The 21947-nt window shown below is 39.5% G+C and overlaps 2 protein-coding genes across 2 annotated transcripts; one reads left to right on the forward strand and one right to left on the reverse strand.

The window, feature by feature from the left end:
* The first annotated feature begins 587 nt into the window (after positions 1 to 587).
* On the forward strand, positions 588 to 12786 carry il1fma (interleukin-1 family member A). The gene is made up of 7 exons (XM_015953492.3): positions 588 to 717; positions 788 to 906; positions 1155 to 1251; positions 11065 to 11413; positions 11608 to 11742; positions 11827 to 11966; positions 12342 to 12786. Exons 1-7 carry the CDS (start codon positions 694 to 696, stop codon positions 12555 to 12557), a joined length of 1080 nt encoding a protein of 359 aa, XP_015808978.3. The 5' UTR covers positions 588 to 693; the 3' UTR covers positions 12558 to 12786.
* ace2 (angiotensin I converting enzyme 2) lies at positions 12774 to 20471 on the reverse strand. Its single transcript, XM_015953491.3, has 18 exons — positions 20192 to 20471; positions 19957 to 20115; positions 19759 to 19852; positions 19308 to 19451; positions 19107 to 19222; positions 18888 to 18993; positions 18581 to 18678; positions 18310 to 18482; positions 17646 to 17872; positions 17127 to 17271; positions 16321 to 16419; positions 15885 to 16007; positions 15601 to 15779; positions 15115 to 15173; positions 14935 to 15032; positions 14719 to 14835; positions 14192 to 14386; positions 12774 to 14112 (listed from the first exon to the last, which is right to left on the reverse strand). The coding sequence occupies exons 1-18, from the start codon at positions 20378 to 20380 to the stop codon at positions 14016 to 14018; spliced, it is 2418 nt and encodes an 805-aa protein (XP_015808977.1). The 5' UTR covers positions 20381 to 20471; the 3' UTR covers positions 12774 to 14015.
* Positions 20472 to 21947: the final 1476 nt, after the last annotated feature.

Here is a 21947-nt window from a genome sequence, read left to right on the forward strand (position 1 = left end):
ACCACTTATATTATTGAATAATTGTAATTATGAATAAGTGCAATGTTCGGCCCACTGGGAGAAACTTTTCACAGATTTTAGAAAAAGTACATCTGAGTTTAATAATTCAGCCCAAGTCACCTCAGTATGAAGCAGCAAGTCCAGTTGTTATCAGAATCTGATCGAAGCAGTTTGGTTGTAATGATAGAATTCGAGTTGCATTGATAAAAAACACATTCACAAAATATTGTTTTCATTTCTACTTTTCAGTTCAACATTAGTCTTAATTTCATATTCTTACATTCTTCTGTGCAGTTGATGGTTGCAAAAATTGGAGAAGTAAATATCTAGTGATGGACTTTTGTTTTTCACAAGAGATTTTCATTCTTTGCTAAGTTCACAGGATGCTGTGTGACATAGACCACTACTTTGTGATCTTTCAGTTCGAACGACAGTTGATAAAAACGATAATAATCAAATTCACATCTAATTTACTTCTATATTTTGAATAAGTTCTGTTTTCTGAATAAATAAACTGTTGTTTCTGATCAAATGTTTATTCTGCTCACTTCCTCTTTAGAAACTAGTTCCCCATCCAGAGCAGTACTGATGGCGCCTCTGTCCCACTTCCTCTTGTGCTCAGCAGACCTATAAAAATGCTGAAAGTTTTGAAAAGCCGCTGTTTTCTTCTGCCTTTGACATCGCCCACAGCAGATGAGTGTCAACATGGACATGAAGGTGGGTGTCTGTTATACAACACAGCGCTGTATGAGAGATCTTTTGTTTAAAACTCTTGCTTTTCTTTAAGGATTCTCTGGTTAACGGAGGTGTGATCATAACACACCAGATCCGCGAAGGGAAACATCACTATGAAGTGGAAAAGGTGATGAAGTATAAAAAAGAGAGCGGGAGAAAAATGTTCGTCAGGTACGAGTCACACTCTTTCAGCATAATCTTTTTAATCTTCAAGTTTATTGTTGTAAATAAATCTGATACTTGATTTATGGCAGAAACAATTAACATTTGTTTAATGGCTTTTAAAACCACTAGTGTTACTCTGGTTCAGCTGGCTCACCTCAGCTACAAAAAATAGTCACTTCAGTCAGTTTGATTTCAAGATTTGATTAAGTTTGAGGAGTAATTTGTAAAACTGTTCCCTTTTATGCATTTTTCAGGAGAGGTGATAAGCTGATGGAGATAAATGGTGTTGACCTGCAGGATCTTACTCCCGAGGAGTTTGCCCAAAGAATCTCTGAAGGGATTCCGATGCTGGTGAGTGAGCCGTAACCCTCTTTGAGGCAAGGACGTCAACACTTCCTTTGTTCTGTGTAAATCTTTCAGTTGTTGATGTAGAGATAATAAAATAAAGATCCGAAACAAATGACAAAGTAGAAATGCAGAAATGTTTTACTGCGGTGGCAAGATGGGGCCAGTGAAAGTTTGAAGGTGGTGCATTTAAAATGTCCTTGTGGCAAATTCCTAATGATGTGGAAGCGCTCACTTGCTTGACAATGAAAGAAAATCAAACATACTGATGTGATTCTGATTAAGCCTTTAGCTGTGCACTGCCTTCTCCTTCATTCTTTGTCAATAAAAACAACGTGCATCCAACTCATTCACTTCAAATTTGAGAAAAAACAATAATAATAAAAAATTTTATCTTAGCTATTGCAACTAGGGGTAGACCGATATATTGGTCGGCTGATATATCAGGATGATATTTACCATTTTTTATACATCGGCAATATTTGCTGATTTAAAGTCAGGCACATCCTCAGGCAGCCTGGTGCACTTGCAGAATGTTGTTTCAACGTATGTTTACGATCACTAATAACATCTGCATAATAAATACTATAAATTAACTTTATTTAGGTGTCTGATTTTAACACTGAGAAGTGCGCAAAGTTAAGATTGAAAAGTTATTTAAACAGAGTTGAAAAACTGATTCAGCATCAGAAATTGTGTGCATCAACTAATGCTATCAGTGATAGTTAAGCATGAAAATAAGATGAAAATGCTTAAATTGGCCATGAAATTTGACTCAAAAATCAGCAATACATATCGGCCATTGGCTGACCATGTCTGCAACGTATGGGCATCAGTATCACAACAGAAAAAACAATATCGCTCGACCTCTAAATACAATTATCCTCATTTCAACGTTTATTGTTTAGTCATTTTAGAACTGTTTAATTTGCTTGTTGCTGTCTTTCATTTAGAAAATGGAAAGCATCAGCAACATAAACACACACACACACACACACACACACACACACACACACACACACACACACACACACACACACACAGGAAAATAAGTATTTTAACACCCTGCGATTTTGCTAATTCCACTTCGATATTATGAAGGGGTCTGAAATCCACATTGTTGTTGCATTGCCCCTGTGAGAATTAGAATTTTAAACAATATAAATCATGTAGGATGATTTTTAAACAATTTATTTGTATTGCACTGTTGCACAAGTGTTTGAACTCTGGCTGTCAAAGACCTGTTACTCTGCTTTTAAAAAGTCCAGATTCTCTCCACCTATTATTCTGGATGAGTAGCACCTGTCTGAGCTTTTTAAAGACACCTCTCCACCACAAAAGTTCTTCAGAACCAGGAGTGGTCCTAGGCTATTTGATGCCCTGGGCAACAATGGATACATGGCATACATTGACAATAGGAGACAAATCAGCAATAGACATAATAATGTTTAGGTTAACAGCTAAATATTTTTATGCTTAAAAGTCCAAAACATTAAATAAACCATAACAGTGTCTAATCTGTCTTGTTAACTGTCAGCCAAATGGCTAAAATAAATAAATAAATAAATAAAAATACTCTGTAAAAAGAAGTTTTCCCCTACTGTAGTTTTGGGAGGAATTAAACACGTAATATCTGCCATTATTATGAAACATCTTCTTGCTTACTTGGGTCTTTTACTCTTCTCTCCTCGTGTTTTCTTTAACCCCTCTGGGTCTTTTACCTTTTATTTTCTGTCTTTAAACTGTTACTTTTGCACTCAGTATCACCCCCCAAGCTTAGAACAGCATAAACTAATATTAATGATCTACACACTCCAGTGAGCAGATTCACACAACCCAGGAATATCTTTTTTAAAGGTATGGATTACTCGTTTAACCCTCCCACAGTATGGGTGACCCCGCGAGGAAAGTTGACCATTGAGCAGGATTGATGGTTTATCCCTTGAGGTCCACGTGGCAGGGGTGAGGTGGTGCTCACTCCTCACCCCTGCCACATGGACCCGAGGGACAAACCATCAACCCTGCTCAATGGTCAACTTTCCCTGCGGGGTCACACCCATTAGGGCAGTGGGAGGGTTAATCAATACCTGCAGTGGTCCCTATGAATGCATTGCAGAAAGAACTCAGGGTACAGAAAGCCCACAAACCCCTGACCCAGCAGGACCAAGTCTGCGATGTCAGTGCTGTGCTTCAAACGGGAGAATTACATGAGTTTCACATCTGGTACAGCCCGGCCCAGCCCGCATTGCATATATTGTTTCCATACCTGAGTGGCCTGGTACTTTTCCCCATCCAACCAGGCCTTTTTTCGTCTCTTATTCACTGGTGGTCTGCTCAGGGCTGATCCGGGGCAACACGTCCACTACCACTTATTGGTCAGCTCAAATACAGGCCTACCTTTAGGGGGAGCCTCCGACTGGTGTGTAGAATCAACCAGCGAGGGCTTCCTGCATGCGCGATTCATTATTATTCAGGATGTTGAGACATAAATGTTGCCTCTGCCTGAAGCTGCGGCAGCTCTCTGTCTCTTTCTTACTGCTGTGAGGAGAGCACACACACACACACACACACACACACACACACACACACACACACACACACACACACACACACACACGTTCAAGGCCACCTTTGTTTAAAGGAGACACAACTGACTTTTTCCGCATATCCTTTGACCCGACCATGTGCTGGGAGATTTCCCCGTTCCTGAGAAGTGTGTGTAAACAAACCCTTTCAGTGCAGGAACCGGACCAATGCCACCCAGCCCCATCTGTGCTGGCCCAAATCAGAAATTGCCATTAGTGTGGGATCTTATTTCCTGATATTTAGACATCTTGCCTTGGATAACAGCAACGTGACTCTACCACTAACTCTGTTCACTCGGGGACATGGATGTTATATCTCTACAAATAACATGCCTGGAGGAGCTTCAGTCTTGTGTTTGAGTTGCTAATGCTAGTGGTTAGCTTCTGTTGAAAGAGAGTTCTCTGCTGATTCTGGACCATCAATATACATACTGGACATTTAATTTCCATGGGCATGAATTACAAGGTTTTGTTTCCAAACAAGAGGTTCCTACCACCACCATTTTGACCGTGTCACATGTTTTGTCCTGCCCAGACAATCTAAAAATGGGAAAAGAGGTTGGAACTATTGCGTTTGGAACAGGGTTGGAACTAATTAATCACTGTTGCCACTAACTAACTTAGCTAACTCAAGAAGAGCTGCGCACTACAGTGGACCGCCAAGCCGTCAAGCTGGAATCGCTGATGGAGACGGTTCTTCAGATGTCGGCCGCGCTCAAACGCCAGGCCTCCACTCCCAGCGACAAAAATGAACCACGTTTCAGCCTCCCAGACAAGTGGGATGGAAGCAGAGGATCGCCTGAAGGGCTGCTTGCCACCCTGGGGATGAAATTCAAATGTCAACAGGCCCGCTACTCCACCTCCTGCTCCCGGATCGCCCTGTTGACCTCCCTGCTGACCGGCCAAGCCCAGGAGTGGGCCGTGGCCCTCTACCACCAGAAATCTCCTGTCTGTAATAGCTATGAGATTTTTGTGAAGGAACTGAAGAAAGCCTTTGCACACCCCAGCTGTGAGGTTGCCGATGAGACTCGACTACTCCAACTCCGCCAAGGCTTCCAGACGGTGGCCCACTATACCTCCTGGTTCCGGAATACAGCAGCCCAATTGACGTGGGATGACGCCGCCCTAAAGGCTGTGTACCTGGAGGGGTTGTCCCCACAGATCCGTAAGGGGATGATTGGACACGAGGCCCCGGATATTCTGGACGAGGCAGTGGATCTCACCCTTCAACTCGATCGCTTCCTCCTTACCCGTCCATCCAGACATCACTCCAGATTGCTAAACCACTTGAAAGCAGAAGAACCCATGCGGTTGGGCCACATCCCTCCCAAGGAACGGGTGCGCCAATACCAGGAGGAACGAGCGCCTACTGCGGGGCCCTGGGCCACCACCGGGTGATGTGCCCACTAAGGCTGGGAAACAACACCTCCGAGTTGGAGAGGGAGCGATCCTGCCCAGAGCCACCATATTGCCCGCCCCACACCGCACCATGCTCCCGGTCACCCTCCCGCTAGACCAAGGCCCGGTTTTGCGGGAGGCCCTCTTCAACACCGACACAGCGGATTGTTTTATTGACCAACACCTGGCCAGCCACCTCCAGATACCTCTCACAGCACTTGAACAACCAGTGGAGGGCCACCCAATCGAGCTCTACCCATTCTGTCAAAGAACAAAAGAGTTGCATATGACCATCAGCCAGCATGTGGAGACCCTCCACTTCCTTGTCATTCGTGCACCCTCTACCCCGCTCATCTTAAGTCATTCCTGGTTCTGTCGCCACGAGCCTCACATCTCCTGGACCACTGGAGGGGTGCTTGCTTTGGGAACGGCTTGCTCAACACATCGAGCCCCTCAAGACCCCCTAACCAACTCAAATCCATCTGGTGTAGTGGACCTCAAGCTTATTCCCCCTCAAGATCATGATGTGGCCCAAGTTTTTGCAAAACACCCGACCACCAGGCTGCCACCGCACTGACCATATAGCAATCAGATTGCAACCTGGGACTCATGACCACTGCCCTGGACTCTGTCTCTCAATCTGTTCTCTTCACCAGACTGGACATTTGTAGTGCCTACAACCTGGTCCGGTTCAAGGAAAGAGAGGAGTGGAAGGCCGCCTTCATTACTCCAACTGGCCACTATGAGTATTTGGTCATGCCTTTTGGCCTATGCAACAGCCCAGACGTGTTTCAGCAGTTCATCACCTATGTCCTGCAGGACATGCTAGGACATTGGGTCTTTGTGTACCTGGAGGATATACTCATCTACTCCCGTACCGCCAAGGAACAATCGTCAGAGCTGTTGTTTCCCGCTTACTGGACAATAATCTTTACTGCAAACTGGAGAAATGTGTCACGGTCTGCCCCTGCCTCCCTGACTGTCTCTCTCCTGCCCTTGATTAGTCCTTATTGTTTTCACCTGCCCCTTGTTTACCTGCCCATGTGTTCCTCATTTGCCCTGTGTATTTATACCTCCCTCCTTGTATCAGTCTTTGTCAGATCATTGTGGTTGTTTGTCATCGTTGTCTTGTGCTGTTCATTTCCGTCCCACCATTAAAACCATTTTACTTTATCTGAAGCCTGCATCTTTACCTCCTGACCTGCTCCACCACACATGGTCCATCATCTCCACACCCGCAACGTGACAAAATGCTCCTTTCATCAATAGAACACCTCCTTTATGGGTTTCACTATGGAACCCCAGAGGTCCAGGCGGTGGCCCAATGGCCACCTCCTACTACTCTGAAACAGCTGCAAAGCTTCTTGAGCTTCGTCAATTTTTATCGCTGCTTCATCTGCAATTTCAACTTCATAGCAGCCCCTCTCACAGCCCTCACCAAATCCACTTATCAACCTCACTTATTCCGACTCCCCTCCGAGGCCACCCAAGCCTTTCACGACCTGGTACATCGATTTGTCAGCGCTCCGATCCTTCTCCACCCTGATCTGTCCCGACCCTTCATCGTCGAAGTGGATGCCTCTGAGGCCGGTGCCGTGCTGTCCCAATGAGGCTCTGGGCTCCGAGCGCTAAAACAACAACAGCCTTCCCCATCGTGAGTCAATATGGGGAAGTCCAATTCACAATGTGATGTAGATCTGTCAGGATTTTCAAATCCTAGAGTTTCACCATCTATTTTCTATCAGAAGCTAATGTAGAAGATAGGTGTGGGAGAATATTTTCATGTTCAGCCTACATTAAAAACTCAGTGACCAATTATAATCAGAAATCCTGATTTACAGAAAATGTCACCCATACCTTTAATGTTATGGGCTTGGACTGACTATTATGAATGAAATGTGTTTTATTTGGAAGCAGTAACCAGCATAATGTATTTTATTGACTAATTAGATACACAATATAATCCATCTCTGTCCCAAGGCATGAAAAAGACAGAGTAAAGGAGCCTACACCTATTAATACCCCCCCCCCCCCCCCCATAATGCCACCCTGTGCAATTCAGAATCTGAATCAGAAGTTTTTATTGCCATATATGTGTCGAGTCACAACATTAGGGAATTGCTGCGGTATTTTGGTGCAGAAGGTGAGATAGAAAAAAAAATTAATCAAGAGATAAGCAAATATAAGAAATAATAAAACACTCATGATAAAATTATTAATGTAAAAAGTGGCAAGAATTAGAGAAGCAGCTATCTACTCCGTGTAGGTATTAATCTGAGTGTTTGCTGAATGGTTCAAGCACAGCATCGGGTCACGTGACTGGGACCAATCAACTTGAGTGGGCTGCCCTAGGATTTTCATTCAAAAGTCCAACTGCAGAGGGGAAGAAACTGTTTTTGTGGCGAGAGGTTCTGGTCCGAATGGATCTGAGCCTTCTGCCAGGTGGGAGCAAGTCAAAGAGACTGTGTCCAGGGTGACACGAGTCAGCTATAATCCGACCTGCACGCCTCAATGTCCTAGAGGTGTACAGATCTTGAATGGAGGGGAGTTTGCAGCCAATGACCTTCTCTGCAGAGCGCACGACACGCTGCAGCCTCTTCTTGTCCCTGGTGGTAGCTCCAGCGTACCACACGGTGATGGAGGAGGTGAGGGTGGACTCGATGATAGCGGTGTAGAAATGCCTCATTGACTGTGTTGATAGGTTGAATTTCTTCAACTGCCTCAGTGCTCGGCCTTTTTTCTGATGGTGGTGATAGTGGGCTCCCATTTGAGGTCCTGGGTGATGGTGGTGCCCAGGAAGCGACATGAGTCCACCACCGTGATGGGAGTGTCAGACAGGTTTAATTGCCCATGTCACAAGTCAAAAAAGGGGGCCCCTTGGGGGTGCCACAGTAGAAATGCATGAACATGTGGGTAATGTTAGTAAGTCTAATAATAATAAGAGTACTGAAGAATTTATTGAGTCAATGTATTGTATGGGATTATTTCCCCTGATAACAAGACCGACGAGAATAACCACTCATGGTGCAACTCTATTAGATAATATTTTTACAAATGTAATGGAAGAAAATATAAAAGCCGGGATATTGATAAATGATATAAGTGACCACTTACCAGTTTTTGTAACTTATGACTGTTGCTATAAAGTTCATAGAAATGTATGTAAGATGATATTTAAAACAATTAGAACAGAAAAGGCAATGCAGTGTCTCAAAAATGAGTTGATAAAACAAGATTGGACTATTGTATATATATATATGTATATAAGGATGTCAATAAAGCCTATGAGGCATTCTTAAGTATATTCATGGCCTTATTAGAGAAAAATAGCCTACTTATTGAAGTCAACAGGAAAGACAAATATACAGGAAGACCATGGATGACGAAGGGACTGCAAAATGCCTGTAAAAAAAAGAACACCTTATATAGAGAATTCATTAAAAAGAGAACTACAGAATCTGAAAAGAAATATAAAAAGTATAAAAATAAATTAACTAACATAATGAGAACTTGTAAAAAAGAATACATCAAAAAGTTTGAAGATAATAAAGATAGCATGAAAGGGATATGGAATGTATTGAATAGTATAATAAAAAATGCACCAAGGACTAATGACTACCCTGGGTATTTTATGGAAGGGACAAATACTATTAGTAAAATGAACGAAGTAGTAGATGGATTTAATCATTTTTTTGTACATATAGGGCCAAAACTAGCCGCGGAAATAAAGGTTGATATGATAGAAAGGGAGACTGGAGGAAACATTGAAAGGAATGCAAGTTCAATGTTTTTAAGAGCAGTGGAAGAGAAGGAGATATATGATATTGTCAGTGGACTTAAGAACAAAACAAGTACTGACTTCCATGATATTGATATGTTAACAGTAAAGAGAGTAATTGATGGTATTGTAAAACCACTACAATATATTTTTAATTTGTCTTTCCAGGAAGGGGTTTTTCCACAAAAAATGAAAGTAGCAAAAATTATTCCCATTTATAAATCAGGTGAAAAGCATTGTTTTACAAATTATAGACCAGTGTCGGTACTCTGCCAGTTTTCTAAGATACTGGAAAAACTATTTCTAAAAAGACTTGATAACTTTGTGGAAAAACATGATCTGTTGGCAAATTGCCAGTATGGGTTTAGAAATAACAGATCAACAGTTTTGGCATTGATGGATTTAATGGAAGAAATAACTGAATGTATGGATAACAAGAAGTATGCACTTGGAGTTTTTCTAGATCTAAAAAAAAGCATTTGATACCGTTGACCACAAAATTTTAATAATCAAACTGGAGAAATATGGGTTTAGGGGTGTGGTATTGGATTGGATAAAAAGCTATGTGATGAATCAACAGCAATATGTACAAATAAAAGAGTTTAAATCTAACTTGATGGATATTGAATGTGGAGTACCTCAAGGATCAGTATTGGGACCAAAATTGTTTATAATGTATATTAATGATATTTCTAAAGTATCGAAAATCCTAAAGTTTGTAATTTTTGCAGATGATACCAATATATTTTTGTTCAAGTGGGGAGTTCAACAGGTTGTGGAGGTGATCACACAGGAGTTAAAGATATTAAAGATGTGGTTTGATAGAAACAAATTGTCCTTAAATTTAAATAAAACAAAATTTCTGTTATTCGGAAACCATAAGAAAAATATTAACATTGAAATTTGTGTTGATAATGTGTATCTAGAAAGGGTTAATACCATAAAATTTCTTGGTGTGATCATTGATCATAAGGCCTGTTGGAAATCACACATCACTTATGTGAGGGGAAAGTTAGCACATGGCATTGCTGTCTTGGGGAAAGTAAGACATTTTCTGGATAGGAAAACATTATATATGTTATATTGTGCTTTCATATTACCATACATGAGTTATTGTGTAGAAGTTTGGGGAAACACATATAAAAGTAATATTCAGACTATAATCATAATGCAAAAAAGGGCTATTAGACTAATAAATCAGGAGGGGTATAGGGCTCATACAAACGCACTCTTTATTAAGACGCAAGCTTTAAAATTCCAGGACCTGGTCAAGTTTAAAACAGTGCAAATAATATATAAGGTAAGGAAAAGGACGCTCCCAATTGAAATAAGTAAATGGTTCTTAGAAAGAGAAGGGAGGTATAATTTTAGAGGGAAGTGGAATTTAAAAGTACAAAGAGTAAGAACAACATTGAAAAGGATGTCTATTTCAATAGCGGTCGTTAAATTCTGGAATGAGTTAACAGAAGAAATAAAGGATAGTAGTAATGTAAACCAGTTTAAAATAAAACTCAAAAAAGAAATGTTAAATAAGTATAAGAATGAAGAAAATGCAATTAACCCAGGACGGCATGCAAACTGATGTTTAATCTCTTCTACAAATTAGAAAATCTAAATATAGTTCTAGTTGCACATGAGAATTTTATTTATTTATTATTATTGTTTTTTTTTGTGGTTTTTTTTTAAGGCATTGTAACTGTTTTGTTGTTTAAATTTTGATGATGAGGATGTAAACCTGCGGGAGTAGGGCTAAATAAGTATACACTTCTCCCTACTCCTTTTTAAACAATTGTGTGGAATAATTTTATGAAATGTTGGTGAATGTATATGTTTGAAATAAAGTGAACTGAACTGAAGTCAAGTGTTGAATCAACAGGAGTCTGAAAAACTTTGTTGTTTGGTGTATTTCTGTCTTTTGAAGGTGGCTTAAAAATGTTAAAGAAACCTAAACTCTACTTCTTGTCTTTTATTTTCGTTACTGAATGAGTAAGCATGTTTTTATTTGGTATTTTCCTTTGAAAGAGAACACATTGTTTTTGTTCTTTTCTTTTTCGTTAGACAGTCCACAAACCAGAAAGGAAAAAGGGAGAAGCTGAGCCTCAGCTCCCTGGAGAGGAGACTTTACAACCCTACTCCAAGGAACCCATCACTCTGAATTTTAGCTGGGAGATGACTAGAGAGGAAGACATAGAAGAGGAAAATCAAACAAGTGCAAATGGAGGTGCAAGTAGAGATGAGAGTCACATGGAAGAGGGAGACCTGCTTGTTGTTCGTATGACCAATACCAGCATCTCTGTGGTTAGTGGGAGGGGCTGTGAAGTCGGGACCCCCTGTAAAGGCTGTCAAGGGACGGGATGCATCTTTAATGACATCATCGTGGTGTCAGAATACAGTACTGTGACGCTCGGTGAGAAAGCTTCTAGCCCTTTTTTCTTCTTTTTCCTTAGTATAGCGTACAATGCCAGTTTATGCAAATAAGCAGCTAAGTCTAAGGGACTGTCCACATTTATTCTGACTGTTGTAATGTCCTTCTGGACTTTCCCATCACCTCTGAAAATAGAGTAGAACCAGCATTTCCTGTTTTTGATGTGTCATTTTCAGTTCCTAGAGGAGGAGGAGGAGATGCCACTTTCAGACAGGAAAAGATGGCTGACGTTCTGGTTCAAAATGTATCGACTTATCGATACCTCAGAGGAAGCTGCTCAGAGAATATTCTGTATTCTTCACCAAATCCAGGTGACTTGTGTTGTCAGCACGATGGTCTAAAAACATTCCTTTATAGAAGCTAACTTCAGTGTGTCCATTTTCCTCTGAGTTCAGAGAGGATTACCATCTACTACTATAAGTCATCTGCTATGGACAAGTTTTTCAGGGGAATGCCGGTGGTCCTGAACATTACTGGCTCCAACTGCTTTCTTAGATGCTGCAAGAATGGGACCAAAGTCTTCCTACAACTGGAGGTATCATTCTCCAAACGAGCTCCTGTGTTTGTTTCATCACATAAACTTTGTTAGGATGAGCTAAATACTCCAAATCAGTGCATGAATGTGACATCATCCACCCACGATGCAGATTTGTTGCAACAAAATATAAAGAACTTCCCACTTTATCCTTTTACTAGTTGTTATATTACAATTGACCAACGTATGTTTATGCTAAATGTGATTTGACAAAAAATAAATAAAAATTAAACTAGGAGGAGTAAAGTATGGTTCATTCAAAAGATTTGGAACAATGAAGTTGAAGGAGGAAACTATTTCTGATACATTAAAAAAATCATTTTTTTTCTAATGAAAAATTAATCAAATGAACTGGAATCATTTTCGTGCTCATAGACGTGTGAAAAGCAGAAGCTAATGCAGATCTCCAAGAGGGATGAGGGCACCTACTCCTTCGTCTTCTACATGAAGTCTGATCGAACCAAACAGCGAAAATTTGAGTCTGCGCTCTTCAAAGGCTGGTTCATCCATATAGTCAACACAGACATGGTGGAAATGGGAGAGACCGATAGAGGTGGGGATTCATCGTTCCTCTTCATCATTCAGAAGTAATGGGGAGATTTTCCCTCAATTAAGTCATTTTTGTCTAGTATTTATTTTCCATCTGTGGTAACCATAAGTCAGACTGTAAGCAACGCCTCATTGGTGCTTTTTAAAAATGAAATTGCAGGAGATTTTGTGACTCTGGTAAATGACTCGGCTTATTCTGTAACATGTTACATATGTTTAAATTTTAGCTTTTTTTATCAGAGGTAAGTTCAATTAAACTTTTTCATGACAATTGACTGCTGTTTATTTCAAATGTACAACATCAACATTTTAACCAATGAAAGAGGCTATCAAATTCCTATTTTCTATATAAAATACCTTTGTAGAATATGAAATGTCCCAAAGAGAGGCATTTTAACTCAGCTTTAAACATTCTAGCAGCAAAATAAAAAGTGTTGCTATTCTCTAAATTGCAAAACACAGTCTGATAAGTGAATGAGACAAAACAATGTAGGTATTCCCAAAAAGCTTCACATTTACAAATGTCACCACCATTTTTCACCCCCATCAGAATTGTTGCTTTGGTTCAAAAATGTGTGCAACTTCAGACTTTAGTCCTAAAATATGCTTAACAAAATATGTATAATTCACCCTTACTTATGGATGATCGTAATTTAAAATTTAATTATTGTATCACATTGACATTAACATATTTAATTTAAAAAAGGAATGTTCAACTACAATTAAGGTGAATGGAAGTGGTTGTAATCAACTTTGGTTTAAAGTTTTAACAGTAATAAAATAAGATAAATTAGGGTTCCCTTATAAATAGTAAATTGTTTACAGATTTATATATAACACTTTATTCATCCTCAATAAATGTTTATTATACAATAATTATGAGTGAGAAAGGAGCTGGTCAGTTTCTTTCAAAATGGTGAGCCCAGTCTGTTCTCTATTTCTCTATAAATTAATGCATAATAAGCACTTATTAATAATATATAAAGTCTTACAGATTCATTAACCCTTTGATGCATGAATTGTGAAATCTTCAACCATGATTTTTTTAACATTTTTTTTTCATTCGTCTTTAGGTGTGAATGAAACAAATTTCAACAAATATTTTTTGTAAAATTTTATAATTTACAAATAATTTATTACATGTCCACCTCAGTGGACAGCGTGCAATCTGAGCATGAAATATGTTGGCTTGGCTTACTAAAGTCCAAATGGAGGGGCTCAAATGCAAGAAAGTCTTCAACAGCTGTGCTTAGTAGCAAAAACAAATAAATAACAATTTTGAGTACCTGTCCACTGTAGTGACCATTATGCATCAAAGGGTTAATAACACAACTATGAACAATCTATCAGTCATTTAAAGGGGAGCCTTATTGTAAACTGGTACCAAACATTTAAAGACATATTTACATTTTGCACATATATAATTTTTCTTGAGCAAGACAAAATAAATGGTGGTTTTTCTATCTATGAGGACAAATCTCTCCTCGGTTATTCAGTATCTCACAGTCCGGTTTGTTCATTATCCATGTCCTCGTAGGCGTTATTAGTCCGTCCTTCTAGGTTGTAAGGATTCTCCACAGCTGGCTTTGCAGATTTCCTAAAACCCACAAGAAACACAACATGTTTCTCCCCCATCAAAGTGACCCTGTTTGATATTTCCTAAAGAGAAAACTGACCTCTTGCGATCTTTGATACCAGATATGATTAGGTAGACACCCATTAATACCACGATGCTCATCAGTACGCCGAAGACTACCAGCCACACCTCCACTGGCTGCTCATTAGGTGAAGCCAGAGTCGGGACAATTCCCACAAACTCCAGTGTGTGGTCGCCTAACTGGAAGGCATCGTTGATTCGGTCTCGGTTTTGCCTGAGATGAACAGTGGAACATAACATTTTTAAAATCTGGTTCCTATCAGCTGGATCTTTTTCTTGAGACAATATTTAAACAGACCGTGAGATCAGTCAGAATGCTAAACTATCACAAGTGCACCAACTGTTTCTCCAAGTCAAACCCCGTGACCCACTGAATCTCTCTCCAAGAACTTTACACATCCACACCAAAGGTGCTTGCTGATCACTAGCCAAGCTATCACACGTGTTCATAAACTATAGAGGATAAACAGATTTAGATCTTTGAAAACTGGTCATGACATCATCAAGCTGAAAATCATCAGATTCAAGTCACGTTATGTTCCACACCTGATGGCTTCTTCCACATCGGCCCTTGGGATGAAGATAGATGGAGTTGCCGGGTTGGTAACCAAGATGTAGAAGGAGATCCTGGGCGTTTCATTATAGGTGAGAACATTTTCTGCTCTGTTGATAAAATATTTTTAAATAGACTTTTGAAGAAAACGCAGCAAAAAAAAGCCAAGAGCTTGATTTACATTCATCAGGATGATGGAGAATACTGACGTGAACAGAAGGGTCTGGTTCTTTTGGCTGTAGTACTGCCTCATCGCATAAGCAACACTCGCCTTGAACAGGTACATCTCATTGGAGTTCCAGGAATACTAAGACACACACATTCATATTTATACCAATATAAACTCAAATAGGTTTTTACCACTACAGATGTAATTAAGTAATACTCACAGCATTCTCACCCATGGCAGCTAGCAAACTAAGCCTGACTTTTATGGCGAAGTCTGAATCTGTCAAAGCAAACGATAACAATCACTGACATTGATCAAATGTCCTTTGTCCCATTAAATCAGACTTAGCTGAGCTGCCCACTGAGCCAATAACGTGTATTATTAATTATCCTGAGACTTCCAGCTACACATCTCGATCTCATGGAAAACAAATAAATAACTGATTCCTAAAATCTCTCTAGGGATTTTTTAATTTTACAAAAATACTTCCTCAAAAAGTTGCAACATTTTTGTTTTTGCCCCAGTTATAGAAAGACTCCTCCATGTTTAAGGGAAACGTTAAAAGTTCCTGGACAACTAAATACATAAATATAGAAACAAGGTTTAACAAAGAACAACGTTATCAGTCTAGATTTGAGAAAAAAAAACAATAAAACTAAAGTGGAAAGACAGTAAAACATATCAAAGGTGAGAGTACTTTACTCACATGGATCCACTGTTGTCCTCCAGCCTACAGCCCTTTTTTCTTTCTTGTTCTCCTCCTTCAACCAGTCATAAAGTGTTCTGAAATAGTCCAACAAGGGACCAGCATCCATTTGAACGTCTCCAGATATGGTTTTCAAAGCTCTGGTCCAGGACTGGGATCTTCCCAGTTCTAACATATTCCTAGAAAAATAACAGCACCAAGCAATTAGCACAACAGTTATAAATGTGTTTATTAAAATCCAACAATATGATGACCAGAATATAAAAAGAAGAAGTTGTGTGTACCTCAGTTTGGTTCCTGCTTCTGTGGACCCTGTGATGTCACATGAAGACAGACGTCCTGTGTGACCTGCTGCATCGCAGAGTGCTTTCTGGAACTGAAACTGGTAAATGGTTCTGGTGAAGTACCTGGAGCAAAACATTTCAGTTTGGAAATATTGGTGATTTTTCTTCTTAAAATATTAGTGAATCATCAGGATTCACGACAACATTCAAAGCTCTGACAACTGTGCATTTATGTGATAAGTATTTATTAAAAAGTTCATTTTACTGTGATGACATATTTATTACTTAAGAAAAACTAATTTTTTTGCATTTCCTGATTTGTCTATCTCTAAGAAACTTCACTGATCAGCAAAGGGAATTTAACTTAACTCCAAGCAAAGGCAACAGTTCAATAATCTGACATGTTTTAATTTTCCAAATGTGCAAAAACGTTCACCTGATGAAAGAATAATCTCCAGAGACATGGAACAGAGCAGGTGGGTCACAGTAAGTTTCATCCCTGGGTACCGGTTCCACAACTCCCACCAACTCCCTCCTGTTAAAGCATCATGAACTATTATGTTGTACATCTGTCATATTTTATAACACGCTTGTTCATTAAAGCTGCAATCTGGAGTTTTCCCCCTTTCAGGAGTTATGTCTTACATTTTAGAAATCCAAAAAAGTGATATTCTCACTCAGGATATAATGTAAGCAATACGTCTACTTGTCCCGTATAGCCCCGTGCAACAAGAGTGTTAGACATCCGCTTACGACATACAGATGTCAGTCACAGAGCGTGTGTGTACATATATATATACATATATATATATATATATATATATATATATATATATATATATATATATATACACACACACATATATATATATATATATATATATATATATATATATATATATATATATATATATATATATATGTGTGTATATATATATATATATATATATATATATATATATATATATATGTGTGTGTGTGTGTGTGTGTGTGTGTGTGTGTGTGTGTGTGTGTGTGTGTGAATAATAGTGGTAAATCAATGTGTTTTAGCTCTGTTGGCCAGGCTAGAGGAGCAAACGAGAGGTGTTGCTTCCAGCCGTAATCACTGAAGTAGGGAGAGGGGCTTAAGATGCAACACATTTTCCATCACTAGTTCCTCGGAAAAAACTCCAGATTTCTATTTTTAGAACAAATATTACACAAATTTTAGTAGTACGTTAGTGTCAGTGACAGCAGACTTACTTCATCTCCCACCAGCGTTTCATCCATTCATCTTTGGGAATATTCCCTGCAAACACCTGCCACCTCCACTCCTCCAGCATGTAGGTGAAGGGCAGCGTGGCTACAATGGTGAGCGCCTGTTTCAGCAGGAAGTTGATCTCAGTTTCTATGAAGAAACAAAATGTCATTCTGATTATTTGAGAAGTTTAGGATCTAATAAGTCTCAGAAACATTATTTTTGCAGTTTATTATTTTAAAGTGACTGGATTTCCTTAAAAACTCAGGGGTAATTATCTTAGCAATGGTGTATTTTGTATTCACACATAAGTCTGAGGAAACAGGGGTTAGTTGTAACCAGATTGATGAGCTAACTGCTAATTTGGGGCCAGTTGCAAAGCAGACATTTCTCACACAGCCATACATGTATTTATACAGAGATTTCTTTGGTTGTTTGCAGTGGAAATTAGCAGCAGAGCTACCTGTAGCTCAGCTACCTGTAGTGTTTTGGTGAATATTAAGAACTGTCTCAGTTAAACGCACCATTGTCATAAACAAAGTCAGCAGGCAGAAGGCCCAAGCTCTTAAGATGCTTCGGCGTTGCAGCAGAGAGGGACATGATTTCTCCCACAGCCTCGTGGAAACCTTCATTAGCCCCGTCTCTCAAAAGGTAAGACAGGTTGCGATAAGCCATCTGGTACTGGTTGTGACCCATCTCATGGTGCACTGTGAGGAAGTCGTCCATGTTGACCTTGGTGCACATTTTTATCCTGGAGATATGACAGAAATGCTGATGTCAGCAGCTCCATTTGTGATGCACCAATAAAGCAATCAAAGTAACAACATGTTCTTGATGGATCCAGTATAACAACCACAAGAGAAGAAAAGATGTTTTATGGTTTAGCTTTATTTTGGTAATATTTACCCAGACTGATAAAAGACAAGCTACAAACTTTTTAGTTTGCATTTGGGAAAACTGCCTTGTCAGTTGTGTGGATAATAATGCTGGCTAATATTTTACAAACCTGGCTCTGGTTGTGTTTATCAGCAATAAAGAATGACTCAGCGATCAATCAATATCACTTTTCTAGCAGCTTTATATTCCAGTGCTGATAATAACTGAGATAATCAGGTAATCTACAAAATGTCATTGAGGCCAATAAGAAAGAGACATGTCCCTGTGTGTTTGTGTGTGTTATTGTTCCACCTGAAGTCCTCTCTGTTGCCCATGTCCCAGGCTGTGGGGTGACACACCACCTTGCGTCCATCGTTGGGCTTCACCAGCATGGAGTTAGTCCAGAAGTTGTCAAACATCTTGTACAGGCCCACGGACATGAAAAACTTCTCTGCTTCTTTGAAAAGTCGAAGCTCATCCCAACCCTGAAGTTTTAAAGGGACAGTTACAATGTTCTAGCAAACCCTTAAATCCGCAACTCTGGACATTTTATTTCAAGTGTGACAAGGAAAACGTTCCATACCTGATCTACCATCGTTTGGCTGACATCGATGTTGGGTTTGTCTGGGTAGGGGACTGACACAGGGTACAGGTCGGTCCAGAATCGTCCCCACATATCACCTGAACAATCAACACGGTTGCCTATTATTCTCAATCTGTTTGTTAAATGACAGAATTGTTTGTTTTTAAAGCTTCGCAATTTTGTTTTAGTAGAAATTTCATAATAAAAATATTTATGTTTTGCCTAAATTATCCCGAGTTATTTCAGAGGAAAGAAGGTAGGAACTAGCTGGATGAATATAAAACATGATGGGTGTATAGATGGATACCCAGCAGGTGGGCAGGTAGAGGTCCCTCTGGATCAATGCGTCCTGGATAAACCTTCATCAGCTTGGCTCTCACGTAGGCATGCAGCTCTTTGTATAGAGGCAAAATCTGCCAAAAAAAAAAGATGAAACAAAAATTTCTGTCCACTTTCAACGCGACTCTGTGTATTTTCACTCATATGAATGTTCATCAGCTGATGCCACTGACATGGACATACATACTTGTTTGTAAATTGCACGAACATCATCCATCAGCTGATTCCTGTCGTATTTGAACTGAGGATCATCCTCAATGGTCTCATAGTTATACCTCCAGTAAGCTCCGTAATCCTCAAAGCCTGTAGATGCAGGTGTGTGTTACCAAAAATAAAAAGTAATAAAATGAAACCAAACAAGAATATCATGCTTTATTGACTTCTTTACCATTTAGTTTGGCTGCTTCGTTCTTCAGGTCCACATAGTCTTCGTACAAAGGCCTCATCCTCTTCCCCACCTCTCTCCTCCAGCCTTCCCACACATGGAGACGCTCTGAGTAGTTTGTGCTGCTGGCCATCACGTGTTCCAGGCCTGTAAACACGGAGAAACCAGTCAGACCGCGATATCCAACTCCACTCTATGGTTATGTTTCCATCACATCACCACTAAGACCCAATGAAGGGCATGAACAAAAAGTACAGAACGTCATGCTTTTTAATGATACACTCTATGTGGACAACTTTTAGATACATTCAAGCATACTTCTTAATATTTGCAGAACAAATGATTTCAGTTGAAACAGCATGTTCTTATTTTTAGTGACTTAGTTAATTGATAACATTATTATCTATGGCAGGAAGTTGTGCTGCTTCCGCTGTTCTGTATTAACAAAGCCTACCTGGCTCCAAAGTCTGACAGTTAAAGGGGTCATCTAGCAGGCACACTGTAGCTGTGCTGTAGATCGTACTCATCTCACTCATCACGTTACTCAGCTGCAAGAAACACAGACATAGAGTCATGGCTTAGCTCCGAAGAGTCCACGTTTAGATTGTAACCATCAGACTGTATCACAGTGAAGTCTAACAGGATCTCTTACGTGTGACGCTTTATCCGGAGAAAGAACTCCAGAGCCTTTGTCCTGTAAGGAGATGAGCTGGAACTTTACTTCTGGGTCTTTGATCTGGTTGATGGGATATTTTTCAGACTCCTCTGACATCTGGCTGTAGATGTTACCCCAAATTTGGCTCTGCTCAGCCTGCACAGCATAACAACAGGCTTCAGTCAGTAACCTAAAAAAAATGTACTAGTAACAATGAAAGGTCAGTTTTTACCAGTTTGTCTGAATTCTCCTTGGAGATATCGGTGTTGTAGGCCCAGGAGGCCAGCGAGTACTGGTACATCTCTGCAGTGGCATTCTGGTCGAACCTCTGCAGAAAGTCTTTTGCCTGAGATTCCACGTCTACCTGGGCCTCAACCAGAGCAGCGCAGGACAAAGCCAGCAACGTTATAAGAATCCTCATGTCGGCAGTGTCTCCTCCAAGCACACACACACACACTCACACACACAATGTGACTCTGAGAAGGTGGCTCAGGGTACAACTGAACAGATTTAATAACCGTCTGCTCTGCCTTGGCCTTTGGACAGCAGAGCCATAACTGAGGGTATATCTGAGTTTTAATTTACAGATACGATTTGTCAGCGTCACAGCTTGTCCTCATGCAGAAAGCGTTGATACATAATCAGTCACATATCATCCTCACTGTGTTTGAGTCACATCTCTTGATAAAAGCCTCTCGCTGAATTCTATCATGATGGATCAACACGTTTTGTTGTTGATTCCATTTGAGTCATTTGTGGGATTAGTGCTTCTTTTGTTCATTTTATTTTCTTTGTAATATCTTATTATTTTTATTTATAGTTACACATATTTTAAATAGAGGAAACAAAAGAATAAATAAATGGGTTGGATGTTGCTTCCATTAACTTTTTTTCCAATTTAATACATTTGTTTTTAAGTTTTCCTTTTAGATCTCTGCAGTAAGTATGTGTGTACTGTGGGCTTTTAAGGGTCTGAAATGGATTTGTTTAATATTTAATCTGACTTTGTTATGAACTACAAACACACAACCATAATCTGAATCTCCCACAGGTTTGGAATCGTTGCCATTTTCTAAGTTTAGATTTTGCTCTTTTTCTTTGAGAAATCTAATAAATGAATCTCTATGCACGTCCATGTGCGGAATAGTGGATTAGCATTTAAGTTTCATGTTTTACTTTAACACATAGGCCTACTGTTTTTTTTAATAGCCTGTGAGGAACAGCTGATGCCGCTGACACCGTCACATCATTAAGTCAGTTTTAAGAAAGAAAAGTGAAGAAAGCAGGAAACATCACCCAAGGTGAATCGCCAGTTTCCTTATCTAGCCCAGGGATGAGCTGTGAGTTCCCATCACGAATCATTGATAAGGAATCAGTAAAGGGGCCAAAGTTTAATAATAACACTCCAACATTTTATTAACTAATTCTTGCTCAACAACCTCGGCTGCAAAAACAAGCAGGTGAAAAATCTAACACCAGCCCAGAACTCTACGTTTGTATTTGTTATCACTTTGTATGTGAGACTTACCTTAAAATATGTTTTCACAATAAAAATGAAAATGCCCGTGGTTAAGTTATTTTGGTGTCTTGATTTATTTCCCTAAATCTGTTTGCGTTTAAAAAGTCAAATAAGTAAATAAATAAATAAATACCTTCAAGGAATGGGATATGGCGCCCTCTACTGGACCTAATTACAATTACAGGTTTGTAGGTTTACAGTCAAAAAACGAAATTTCCAAGCAACCGAGTCCTCAACCAACCAACCAACCAACCAACCAACCAACCAAATAAATAAATAAATAAATAAATAAATAAATAAAGAAAGAAAGAAAGAAAGAAAGAAAGAAAGAAAGAAAGAAAGAAAGAAAGAAAGAAAGAAAGAAATGTGTAGTGAAAACCTATATGTGGGTTTCTAGATTGTTGTTTGTTTTCTTTTTTAATGCTTCAATCAGGGAGGATCATGATGTTTGCACCCTCTGCATTATTTG

The sequence above is a fragment of the Nothobranchius furzeri genome, chromosome 9, assembly GCF_043380555.1.
Source record: "Nothobranchius furzeri strain GRZ-AD chromosome 9, NfurGRZ-RIMD1, whole genome shotgun sequence".
NCBI classification, from domain to species: Eukaryota; Metazoa; Chordata; class Actinopteri; order Cyprinodontiformes; family Nothobranchiidae; genus Nothobranchius; species Nothobranchius furzeri.

Coding starts and splice junctions, on each gene's coding strand:
- il1fma (XM_015953492.3), top strand. CDS start 694: ATGAGTGTCAACATGGACATGAAG. Junction 11,414..11,607: donor ATACAGTACTGTGACGCTCG/GTGAGAAAGCTT, acceptor TGTCATTTTCAG/TTCCTAGAGGAGGAGGAGGA. Junction 11,967..12,341: donor AAGTCTTCCTACAACTGGAG/GTATCATTCTCC, acceptor TCGTGCTCATAG/ACGTGTGAAAAGCAGAAGCT.
- ace2 (XM_015953491.3), bottom strand. CDS start 20,380: ATGAGGATTCTTATAACGTTGCTGGCTTTGTCCTGCGCTGCTCTGGTT. Junction 17,873..18,309: donor GGCAACAGAGAGGACTTCAG/GTGGAACAATAA, acceptor TCATATCTCCAG/GATAAAAATGTGCACCAAGG. Junction 15,174..15,600: donor GAGGACAACAGTGGATCCAT/GTGAGTAAAGTA, acceptor TTGCTTTGACAG/ATTCAGACTTCGCCATAAAA.